This window comes from Triticum urartu, chromosome 4A (assembly GCF_056163025.1).
Source record: "Triticum urartu cultivar PI428250 chromosome 4A, HENAU_Tu73, whole genome shotgun sequence".
Classification (NCBI taxonomy): domain Eukaryota; kingdom Viridiplantae; phylum Streptophyta; class Magnoliopsida; order Poales; family Poaceae; genus Triticum; species Triticum urartu.
The window spans coordinates 617198561-617211373 of record NC_141876.1 but is presented as its reverse complement, the minus strand read 5'-3'; the positions used below and the strand labels follow the sequence as shown (position 1 = coordinate 617211373).

The following is a 12813-nucleotide window of genomic DNA, read 5'->3' as shown; positions in this document are numbered from 1 at the left end:
TCCTAGAACTAATGTATATGCATGTGAAAATAGCTGGGTCTTACATTGCGCTTCCACCTTTAATTATTTCTATCAAGTTACGTTTACCGCAAAATTCAGGCCCCATTTGGAGTTCTATAAAGTGTGATATTCTCGCAAAATTAAAAAAAGGAGTAAAGCTTGATATTCCTAAAAAATATTGTAATTTAAATCAAATGCCCACCGCAAAAAAATTATATCAAATGCATTACTTCTTGTTAGGGATTTCATATGCAGATCGGACTGCTTTCCTCTTTCTTTTCGTACTTTTCTTTAGCTATGGACATGGACGTGACATTGGTTTAGGTGGCAGGTTTGCCTCTGTGTAGCGCTGTCTTTGGTTTTTTTTCTCCTATTAGAATTCAAATCAGAATTGGGCATGTGTTGTTTTGCGTGCAAGTGTCCTTTTCATATACGTTGACTGTGGTTGCCCTTTTCCATTACGGACATATGTACGTGGTAAACCTTTTTTTAGTTGACATGTGAAGGAATTTTTGTGTGTAAAAACGTTGCACCTTCACAATATTTGTATGTAACGTTAAATCCTTAAATCTCGGCCGTCTATATCTAAAATTAACGGTTGAGGTAATTTAATCTGTGTGGATGAACGTAGTGGCTTATTTGTCTTCTATCTTAATTATGATGATAGTCTACGCAAGATGTACACATGTTAATTTTTGTTGACTTGAATCTGTTATGCCCTTGATTTTTTTACTTAGCTTAACCCAGAACAACAACATCCTTGATATTTACTGATCCCCACCTCGCTCTTTGCACCCGCAGACTTGAAGGCATCTATCGTCCCAGCTTTCAGAATGGAGAAACTAGTGAGTTTCATATATGATCTGAATGAAATGTTTAGGACTTGCGGCAGTGGACTTTGCTACTGGTGCGATCTATTTCCTGTTTTTGTCTACTAATCATCAGTTACTATAATTTACCTTCTGCCTGCTACTGCTTGTTTCTTGACGCCACTAGTTTATGCTGAAATGTGGAGACTTTACACCTTGCAAGATCATTCGGTGGTGGTGACCCATATGATGGCGATTCGCTCCGGCCATTCCAGTTTTGGCGGTGGTGGTGCTGCTGCTCCTATGATGGTAGACTCGTCTGATTCCCCTAGCCGCATCCATGGTGATGAAGCTCGGCCTATGCTAGAACCCCCTCCGGTGAGCTCCTCACGTCCTCTTATACCCCTCCTACTTGCTTGTTGGTTCTATGCTCCGCCTTTGTGAGGTGTAATTGTTCAATTTTGTTCATAGTCGAGCATTGGATGATATTGTATTTGTCATGATGTACATGGTTCATGAACTATGCCAACCTACAGCTTTGTTGTACTAGTGATAGTAGGATAATGCAAGTTTTGACAATCCATGCATATTTCCGCATCATAATAATCTTCTTCTTCTAGTCTTCTTCTTCTAACTTTCTTCTTTCCCATTTTACAGATTTGCTTAAGATCACGGAAGCTTGGGTTGTTGGAGTGCTTGTATTTAGTTTTTGTTTTGATCTTGTGAAACTTGCTACCTATGGATGAAACTGTGTAATATTGATGAAACTATGTATATGTACGGATGAAACTTGCTACTATTGTTAACATGTGTTGGATATATATGTGTTCATGACTATTGGTAATATGTGTTGAATATGCTATATTGGTCATATAAATATATTTGTGTTTGATTTTCTGTGAAAATGAACTGATATAAGAAAAAACAAAATTAAATGGGGCAATATAGTCACTTTGCCATCTGCTGGCAGATGGCAAAGAGCTTTTCCATCAGCTGGCAGATGGCAAAGAGGCCACATGTCATCTACATGTAAAATTTGGGCTGGCCTATTTGGGCTCTTTGCCATCTGCTGGCAGACGGTAAAGCATGCAGCCTTTGCCATCTGCTGGCAGACGGCAAAGAGCCTGCAGCCTTTGCCATCTGCTGGCAGACTGCAAAGTATGCCGTTAGCCTTCTAACGGGGCTAACCCCGTTAATAGGCTTTGCCATCTGCCAGCTGATGGCAAAGCCAAAGGCTCTTTGCCATCAGCTAGCAGATGGCAAAGAAGCCTTTGCCGATAGGGTTTCAGACAAACTGTTTGCCATCTGCTGGCTGATGGCAAAGCCTTTGCCATCTGCCATGGCAGATGGCAAAGTGCCAGATTCCAGTAGTGGATCTTCCTCCCATGATCTTTTGCTGTGACCCCACTCGTTGTTTGCATATTCATGTAACTCAGCACGTTTTTAAACAAATTAAGTTGGGGGCGTTAGGGGAGGGCGCTAGGATTTGTTTCATACCAGATTGGCGGTTCATTGATTAATTCCATGCTAAATCTTAGCGTCTGGTCTTGTTGATGCCAATTAGTGCAGCGGGCGCTTGCCTTCTTTTTTTCCTTCCGCACGAGTCATGGAAGGCATCGATGGCCCATGTTTTAATTCCATACTATTGACCATGATTAGCGCCTAGAGTTGAGGAGACCACGGTTGGATAGTTTTTTATTTTCCAATCTTTATTTTATTTCAGATAAGTGCCTTGCAATGGAGATTACCTTAGATGACCGTTCAAACATAACCAAGCTGAATCACATGATAGTATTTGCACATACATGGAACTCAGCAGTAGCGTAGAGCACAAGTTTTATGTTGGTATATATAAGCTATATTCGTCTGTATGAGTGTTTAAATTGTATACCATGCTGAATCTAATCACACTTGCACATCCATTGAACCCAGGATGCTTCTTTGCCGCCATATGAGGAGTTCATAAACGGATTAAACACGCAGCAAAGGATGTACATCCAGTTGATAGGACTGCGTGGACTTCTCAAGACACCTAGCACCAAAATTAGACGTGTACTCTGCCTGGCCATCGCTAATTCATATGATGCAGAGCAGGATGCATTTATCATCAATGGGAGACCATGTAGGATCACACTAGAAGATGTAGCGCATATAACAGGCATGCCCTGCCATGGGAAGAAGCACGTCCCTTCAAATCTTGATGATAATATGGAGTTGTGGAAGAAACTGAAAGACCGTAATGACACCAAAATAACTTTCAAAGGCTTGCTAGCCAAGATGAAAGTCGACAGCACACCAAATTTTGTCAGGCCATTTGTATTGTACACCATAGGCAAATATGTATGCCGAACAAAAGAGGAGTATGTGGATAACAAATATATTGGGATTGTTAGAAACGTTGAGACGATAAAGGACACAAATCTTGGACAGCTAACACTTGACTATCTTATGAATAGCGTGAAGAATTTTGTAAATGGTGAGGCAATTCTGGAGGGGAATCTACCACTGCTGCAGGTAATTCGTAGTAGTACAATTATCAGTTACCTAACATGCATTACATAATGTACGGGAATGTTTGTAAACTGCTTTTGTTGTCATGCAGACATGGTACTACGAGAAGTTCAGAGTGCACCAATTGGACTCTAGCATCTCGTATGAATCAAGGTTAAGGCCACTGATCCAGAAATGGAGCGAGGAGCAGGCAAAAAAGGTTGACAATATAATCCAGAATAATTATCTGGGAGTTGGAGAGGTAAAATGTCAGCACATTGCCTGGATTATGTAACATATATATTTTCTAAATCATACTAACGGCACTAAACTGCAGTATGTTGAGGACCTGATGAGGCCTTTCATTCCAGCACGAGATGGTACGTTGGCCAAACCGAAGACTGGCGCTCAGGTAAATGAGTTACATAAGGCACAAATATATATTGTAACATTCCAACTAGTATGAAGTTATATGATTCTAACTGTTTCAAAGTCTCAGATTAAGGTACTCGTCGGACGTGTATTGACTTATTTGCAAGAAGTTGCCTCCCTCGTGTGGGAGTCCGGTACAGAACAAAACCATAGGATGTGCACCCTTGAAAAGAAAATGGATGAGTGCCTTAGGCGTACCCGTACAAATGGCAAGCTCAAGGAGGACCTCATCAAAGAATTGAAGGTAAGCTTAGAATTATGAGATTAGTATATATAATTGGAAATTTACGTGTACAAGTTTTTTTCTAATTTAGTTTACTATCAAAACACCCCAGACTAAGATGTATTTTTTAAAGAAAAAACACGACGGAATATTTCCAGGAGTGGACGACATACATCTATCTGACCTCGGGGCACCTTCACACCCAATGGAGGCCTCTGTTGAGAATGCTGAGCAAGCTTCTGACCAGGGGAAACAAAAGGATGTCACGGAGGTTGCTGCTAAGCACGATTGTAAGCAGGGAATAAAAAATGATGACATGGAGCCCCCCATGAAGAACCTTGATGAAGATTTTGACGTACGCATGTTAACTTAATTATGAAACAATCATTGTCGTTTCAGAAATAACATTTGATCTTCCACTTACAGGATGAAGCATTCGAAAGAGTTGCTGCAAATATCAAACAGGATCTCAGTGGTATTCATAAGCTTTTGAAAGAGGTGGATGATATCCAAGGAGCTCCTAGTTTTGATAAGCAAATGCATTCCAAATCCACCACAAGCCTTGAAGATTTCCAGGTGATGCACATTTTACCTATAATTGAGCAAGAATCTGCTAAAGGCTAACACGTAGTTTATTTCGTCTGACAGAATCCATTCAACAGACAGAGTAAGCAGCACTCTGTGAAGGCTACGGGATCGCGAGATCCTAAAGAGCCCCGTGCCTTCACAGATGATGACAGCCATGATGAATCCTTTGAAAAGCAGCAACAAGTAAGTGTGGTTGAATCGACGCCACAAAATCATGGGGGCGAAAAGAAAAGGGTGGTATTGCAATTATTTAAGAATGACGAGTATGCTTCGTACGACACCGAGAAGAAAAAAAAGGAAAAACAAGACTCCATCAGAGTGTACAAATGATTCCGAGGACACGAACAGTAAAAAGAGGAAAATCGGCTCTAGCAACTTAAAAAGAGGTCAGAAGTTCCTGAAACCCAGAGGGACCAGCTAGACAGGATTTCGTGGCGTCACTGATCAACACTACAAATCGTGAAAAACAAATGGTCTTAGTTGATGACATTGTCGTGCTATCAAAGCATTTGCAATGCCTCACCCATAAAGATGAATCTGAAGATGGCGTATGGTTGGGTGACGAAGTAAGATAGTATTTCACAAATTAGTTTATGAAGTTTCATTTTTGTACAATACAATTAACTTGATTATTGTTGTAGGTGGTTGAAGCTGCGATCCAGCTCATGCGTCATGATCAACCAATTGACACAAGGGACGGCCAACTGGTTTACATTGAGAGGGTGGCCGGCGTCGCTAAGCTCGAAAGAGATGGTAGGATAGATGAGTGCTACGAGGACGATTTGGCAGGCATTCCTGGAACAACACAAGGAACCACCTACCTGAAACATGATATGGTATATTAAGCTGACGTAGAACAGATTTTTTTATTACTATGCACGTTGATCTAATTATCTGTGCACTCCAGGTTTTCCTACCTATGAAAAGTTTATACACCCACTGGTTCCTTATGGTCGTAAACCCCATAAGGAAGGAGATTCAGGTTCTTGATTCACTTTTCCACTGTATGATACCCAAAGAAGTAGATAACGTGGTGAGAATTTCAACATATTTAATTATAAGAAAGTATTTAACATCGTATGTAAGTATTAGTCGTAGGCAACTTCTCATCCCATTGGGCTTGCAGGTACGTGGGATGGAAGCACATCTGAGAGCAACGATGCGAGTCAATGGGATTGAAAGCAATGCATGGGAAGACATTAACGTGACGCAATGGCCAGTACGGAATATTAATGTGTCAAAATCCGATGAGACGTCAGTCAACAATATTAGCTTTTGTTTTTGTTTTAGATTGTTAATATCTGAAATGATGATCTAACAACATAAAATGTTCTAGTTCTTGTAGTGCACTGTACATGCCGAAGAACATCGAATTATTTATGGGAGTAAAACTGAGGTTGCAATATGACGAAGTACGTAGAGTAACACCTAAAATTCTATCATTTTCTGAAACATATGGAACGATACTAACATATCCTCGCATGCAGGCCTACATCGACAAATTCAGAAGAGAGCTACCTGTTGTGCTTGTCGATTCACCCTACAAAAAAATGAAATACAGGAGTAGGTTCAAGCAGTACCATGCTAGGCAATCGGATGCAGCTGCGGTTGAAGACGACGAGGATGCAAGCAGTCAGTCCAGCATTGTGGTTCATTCTTACATGTGGAGTGTACACTTGGCCATAAAGTGATAGAGTAGGGTGTGGTTGGGTTTTAGTCCCGAAGAAGGTTTCCTAGCCGTGTTCTTAGTCCATTGCACATGAGTCAAGTTGTAAAACTTCAATAATATTGGTTACTATATTTTGCTTGAAATAAATTTGGTCTCTACGGGATCTCGTAGAAATCTATATTTGCTTTTTACTACCATGTGACAATAATGGTGCCTGGGGCAACCCTAGAAGAATAATGGATTATGATATGTCTATTTTCATACGAGAGAAAATTTTATTAAAGCATGAGCATATCCTCACAACAGAAGTCAAAAATACTGCCTGATTCCACACGCAATCCCAGCTATGTCTCGTAGGCAGGCTGCAAAGCCAAAAAAATAGAGCATAGGATAACAAGAGTAAAAGCACGTACCATAGGGGGCCTCTGCAGGTGCTGCAACGCTGAATTGAAGCGATCACCTTCAGGAGCACAGTGGTGTGGCCATGGTACATCCATCCTGCCTCAGGGAATCACATAGCATGTTCTGTCATAGCCCTGCAAAACAGAGGAAAAATTACTACTTTTACTAACCTTGTCAAGTGTGTGCATGTAACAAATGTTGGACATAACTAAACACGGAAGAATGAAATGCAACATATGGAGGAATCGAATGCTCATTCCTTTCTCTCTGCTTTTTGCGAGGACCATTACTCTCCCTTTAACAAGGCTAAAACATCATAATAAGACTTAACAGCAATCTTGAAAAGGAAGATATCCCATTTGAATCTAATTTTTCATATAAAGCACATGCCAAGTCTGTTGATCCCAGTCCAGCAATTGCACAAGAAGAAGCGAGCATCATAAATATTGAGCAACATAACCTATGAATTGTTTATAGTACATTCCAAAATTAATAGCTTATCATCTCTATTGATCTCCAAATCTCACCTATCAGCCAAATTGAAAGAATACATGTTGAATGCAACGATTGAACGTTCGTAGATCAAGCAGTCTGGGCTGGACGAATGGGGCTGGCCGTCGAGGCCGGCAGCCGGCTTCATCTAGTCCCGCAGAACATGATCCATACCCAACCACCTTGCCATCGGACGAGATGCATGGCCAAATCAAAGCTGCAGCCATGGCTGGGAAATGATATGGTGAGGACGCAAACAACCAATTGGGGTGTGGGAAAGAGGTTGCCTATAACGTTGTGGCTATAGGCACCCGCATGGAGGACTGGGAGGTGGGATGGCGCCGACTCTTCGCTGGCGGCCGCCGCGGGGAGGGCAGTAGGCCTCCTCTCGTGTTCGTTGAAAAGGCGGTGGGAGATCGCAAGGGAATTGGGGTGGAGGAAGGAAGGGGCCGCGACGCGCGGCTAGATCCTGCCGGCGACGGGAGGGGCCGCGACGAGCGGCTAGATCCTGCCGGCGAAGAGAGAGGGAGGGGCCGCGACGAGCGGCTAGATCCTGCCGGCGAGGATCAAAACCGTAGCGGCGGCGAGGAATAAACCCTAGCGAACGGGATAAATATCGAACCGAAAATAGCCTTGAAATTCATACCGAGAATACCCTCGAAATATTTGGGAGGGAAAATCAGATCAGTTCGAAATATTTTTTTCTCCCAAAAGTGCCCCTCGAGGTCTCATATAATACACGTGATATCAGTATATTGCATCGGATCTGGACCGTCGATGAACGGTCCATATCGTCTGGGTGCACTGTAAATGACCCTTGTTTTTTACTACATAATAGAAGAGCACAACAGCGGCCAGAAAGGAAATATGTGAGATGCACCGTAGTATGATGCAACCCCACGTCCCAAGCACCGGGACCTTGGTATAGATAAAATCAAACATCAGGCCGAGTTGAACCTCAATGATCCCGAATAACCTTGTTGAAAGGTCTGGGCGCAAACTACTTAGAGCATCTCCAGCCGCGTTCCTAACAAGGCCCCCAGGCGATTTTTCGGCTGTCGGCTTCAAAAAATTGGCCCAGTCACGCACCCAAGGGCCTAATTTTCGTCGGCACGGGCCGAAATTGGCGCAGAAGGAGCCAACCCGACCCCGGCGAGCTGGGGGGCGCTCGGGGGCGCCGAGCGAATCGTTTTTTGCGCGAAAGAGCCGCGGGCCCTCCTTGCCAGCGACTCGTCTCGCTTCTCGCCGCTTCGTCGTCCCCATCGCCTCATTTCCCGCGGCGAATCAATGCCAAAGCTGCCGCGCGCTGCCGCGCCGGTCAGCCTCTGCCATTGATGCCTCACGGGCGGCGCAGTGAAGGCGTGACAACGCTCGTCCCCGCGCATGCCACGCGTAAACGCGGCGGCCACGCGTGCGCGGCGCCTCCGCCTATATAAGCCGAGCCCCAGCGCGCCGGTGGCACGCACAGAGGCTCCACTGCCGACGGGCCCTCTCTCCCCCTTCCTCCCTCTCCACTCGCCGTCTCCAGTTCAAAGAATGGCCGAACGCTTCCCAGGCGACGGCGCGGCGGCGAACGGCTTCGGTCGCCGCCACCTTCACGAGGACGAAGCTCGGCTCCTCTTCAAGGCCAAGTACCCGGTCCCGCCGGACATGCGGGTGACCGGGGCATGGAGAATCAGCGCCGGCGGGGTCCCGGTGCCACCACCGCCCACTGGGGCCGCGCGGCGTGCGGAGATCGCGCATATCTGCATCTCCCTGCCGCGGGCGGCGAGGGAGGGGCCCAGGGGCGGAGCCAGAAAATTTAGCCATTGGGTTCACTCATTGACTTGTTGTCATAATTTGACACAAATTAACTACGTGTAAAATCTAGTTTCTAGCATCTTACACCAAGAGTATAGCACTAAAAGATAACATCATGAATAAGGGCACTTCGCTTTGCCTCCAGCCCATGGATAGCCTTGAATTACCACATCATTATTCGGATCCGTCGAGGAAACCCTTGATCCTGTGTGATAGGACGATGACAGTGCCTTGGTATCGTATTCGTCCTCGAGGGCTTCATCTTTGGAGTTGGGCATCGCCGAGCGCAGTGGAAGGCAACAGTGTTGGCGTCGAGGCTTATGTGGCAATGACGATGGGAGGAACGATGTCGGAGATGAGGCAATGGCTGAGGTAGTCAGCTCTTTTTCGGCACATTAGTAGGATTGCCTCGGCTTGTTTGTTGCTGTGAATTAGAATCTGCGGTAGCGGGTCTTGGTGGCGTACGATGATGGACAACAGCTGGTTCGTTCAGTGATCTTCCGCGGCGTCAGCCTTGCGTAGTTCTCCTTCACTGTTCTTCTTTAGAGTCGAAGTTGCGGTGTCTTGTCGCAGGTCACTGAGTTCTGGAGCGAATTGCATATGACTCCAGATGGCCTTTAGAATGTGGGTTGGATCGATGAGTGTCTTTGGTTAAGTCTAAGTTGTTTGTTAAGGTTTAGGGACGGCGATGTTGTCTTCTAGGGGAGTAGTTATGACGATGATGCCTGCATGTCGCGTTGACGAGGCCTTCTTTGAAGAAGTGTGTGTGAGATATCTTGTGTGTGCTGCTCAACAGTTTGCAATAGCTTTCATCCTGTTTTTTCTCTAATTAACCGAATAACTCTCTTGTACTTAATTAATGGTTAAGGCAATTTTTTCGCCTCCTTTTTGAAAAAATAAACCCGGATCTGTGATCCTATTTGAGAATCTCTATTTGATTGTTTAGATCAATCAAAGTACACGAAATAAGAAATTAGAAAGCTACTAGGGCATGCACAACAGAGAGAAGATGACTAGATGTGATGATGTGATGTCGCTTCGTCGCTGGCGTCTCCAGTGGTGGATGGCGAACAGGAGAGACCTCATCGTAGAATTGAGGAAACCAACAACAAGGCCTACGGAGAATTGAAATAAGAGCACGAAACCACGAACGGGCTGTCACGAAGCTAATTCACTTCGTGGGCCTTTGGACTTTCCCTTTAGCGTTGCTATCAAAATTGATGGGGTCATCTCTTATTTTTCTTTGGGTTCAAAGCACCTACGTATCTCTATACCATACGTGACAAGAAAAAACCATTGGGTTCAGCTGAACCCAATGCCTGTACGCTGGCTCCGCCTCTGAAGGGGCCGCGCTACGTCCCCGACAGCCCGCTCTGGGAGCCGTATTTCCGTCGCCGTCACGCCGAGCAGCTCGAGGCCACCAACGGCGTCGTGCCCTCCGGCAGGCTCAACTCCGAGAACGGCGCCGTTGGTGGGGCGTGCCCAGCCGCACGCTGGAGGCCATCCTCGAGTACATCGAGGGCGGCAACACGCCGAGGCTGGAGTACCCCGAGCCCCCGTCCTTCTCTCGCCGCCGTGGGAGCTCGTGGACGCCGAGGCGCATGGACCCCGGGGCGTCCTCCTCCTCGTCCGGTCCGCCAGCCGGCTCTCCCTCCCTCCGCCCCGTCAAGCCGGAGCCCCAGGACACGCCTGTCAGCCGGCGCACCCGCAGCTCCGGTGTCCGCATCGCCGACTCCACCCCCGCTTCGGGCCGCCTCGTCCTTGTCGCGCCCAAACCGGAGCCCAGCCTCCCCCCGGAGTACGAGGAGATAGCCCGGCGCGGCTTCTCCAACGAGGACGCCCTACGGTGGGCGCGCGACGACTACCTCCGCGACGAGATGGTCCGGCAGCGCCGGGCCCTGGAGGAGATCGCTGCCCGCAAGCATGGGCGCGAGGACAAGCACGGCGTCGTGATCCTCGACAGCGACGACGACGAGGACGCCGCCGGACCGTCCAACCCGCCGCGCCAACCAGGGGAGGGTTGCAGCAGGGACGGCGGCCGCGGCGGAGGCGACGACAACGACGACGGCGGTGGCGACTACACGCGATTCTACAGCCTCCTCGGCATGTAGAACTGCGCGGGCGGCGGGCGGCGAGGAGCGGCGAGGGACGAGGGATACGGCGAGGGGCGAGTAGTGTTTTTTTTCTTTTTTGTAAAATATTGGCGTGTTTGTGCCATGTTTGGTTGAATTTGGTTTGAACTCGCCGAAATATGTATGAACTCGTCGAAAATGGTTGAATTTGCGCCATGTTTGCGCCGCACTTCAATTTTCAAAAAAATCCGTGGACGCCGTAACTGGGTGGCATCACGCCCCCAGCACGCGTTTTGCGCCGGTGCGTCCTCAGGGAGCGATTTTTAGCGTCTCCTGGACGGGGAGGGGGCAACGGCTGGAGATGCTCTTACATCCCACCTGTCCAAATTAACGATGGGGTACCCAGTGCCAGTAAAATAATAACACATAGCCTTTGTTGAAGGCAAGGCAGAGAAAACGGGGTCAGAAGAGGTATCAATGCTCGTATCCGAAGGAGAGAGGCCTGGATCTGAGTCCCTGATGTTTCTCAGGCTGCCACACCACATAGCCCATATTCTCTCCCCGTACTTGATAGTGCCAGTAACAAACAAAGGGATGCTAGGAGCAAGAAGCTGCATGTTAGGGCCGCCGCCATCGAATGATTTCCAAAAGATACAGAGGGTGAGGGACATTTGGACAGCAAGATTCAACAGATGCCTCCGCCAGAGAGTGTTGTCCTCGATGGAAAAAGCAGTGATTGTGTCTTGTCCGCCGAGATGTATGAGGAGGAAGGGCGCCCAGAGAAAAAACAAATGATGAGTGGAAACCTCTTGTCGCGAGATAAGGCCTAGGACATAAGCGGCTACCAAGTCCGCTCCCAAATAAGCTAGCCAAATTGATGATCTGAGAGCACTGTTTTTGATACGCCGTCGGAGGCCGCCAGTAAAGAAGAGAAAAACTGTAGTGTGAAGCTAACAAGCACTAGTAGTTGGATCTCCCACTCATTGAACAACTGCACCAAGCTTTTCATTGCTAAGTGGTTTCCCCCTCTCATTAATGCCCTTCCCTAATATTGTTGTCATGTAATATAATTACATACATCAGTGTGGCTTAAGAATAATAAAAAAATCTACTTGGCAAATAGCAGAGCAATTAAACCTTAAGAGTGCACACACAGCTCACACTAAATCAGTAATATACTCGGGTCAAAATACAAATGATAATAATATAGAGATATATCAATTCATATGGCTCTAGTACTTAAATTACATTTAACTAAAATTCTGCATGAAATACTGATTAGAATCATTAGGAGATAAAGTATATTGTTCTATATTATCTTATCTATGATCATATAAGCGTGGTGTAAGCAAAGTCATAAAAAATTTCATCCACAGAAGTCAGTACATACTACTTTTCATACTCTAATCCTATAACTAGAAGCACCACGAGAAAAATAATGTAAGAGGCCATGCTAGTGCAGATATATAAACAGCTAATCCAAGATATTTTGTCCATAACTAGGAACCCAGTCATTGAATATAGATAACTAATCAACAGGAATTTGTGCATACCTTAGAATAGATGGGCGCTTTGAGACAGCTACACGTTGCAAGATTTCTCTTATCTTATTATGGCATACTTTGCCAAAACTTAATTGAGATATATCACTAATAGAAAAAAGGTCAAATGTGAAGCACATTAGTGCCGGTTTGATTTTGAGCCGACACTAATGTGTGCATTAGTGCCGGTTCCAACGGCTAGCCGGCCGCTCTCATTAGTACCGGTTCGTGGCGAACCTTTAGCACCGGTTCGTGCCACGAACCGGTACTAAAGTGAGTGGTGTCAGGATGCTGT

The 12813-nt window shown here is 46.1% G+C and overlaps 1 protein-coding gene and 1 pseudogene across 1 annotated transcript; one reads left to right on the top strand and one right to left on the bottom strand.

Annotated features, from left to right (window-relative positions):
• Positions 1-11986, bottom strand: part of LOC147977438 (uncharacterized) — a 138837-nt pseudogene extending 126851 nt beyond the window's left edge.
• LOC147977439 (uncharacterized) lies at positions 8489-11016 on the top strand. The gene is made up of 3 exons (XM_087519398.1): positions 8489-8917; positions 10250-10287; positions 10392-11016. The coding sequence occupies exons 1-3, from the start codon at positions 8489-8491 to the stop codon at positions 11014-11016; spliced, it is 1092 nt and encodes a 363-aa protein (XP_087375524.1).
• Positions 11987-12813: the final 827 nt, after the last annotated feature.

Excerpts from the sequence above, each read along its gene's own strand:
- LOC147977439 (XM_087519398.1), top strand. The coding sequence starts at position 8,489 with ATGCCACGCGTAAACGCGGCGGCCACGCGTGCGCGGCGCCTCCGCCTA. Across the intron at positions 8,918-10,249 it reads CCAGAAAATTTAGCCATTGG|GGGCCGCGCTACGTCCCCGA; the intron begins GTTCACTCATTG and ends CCGCCTCTGAAG. Across the intron at positions 10,288-10,391 it reads GACAGCCCGCTCTGGGAGCC|CCGCACGCTGGAGGCCATCC; the intron begins GTATTTCCGTCG and ends GGGCGTGCCCAG.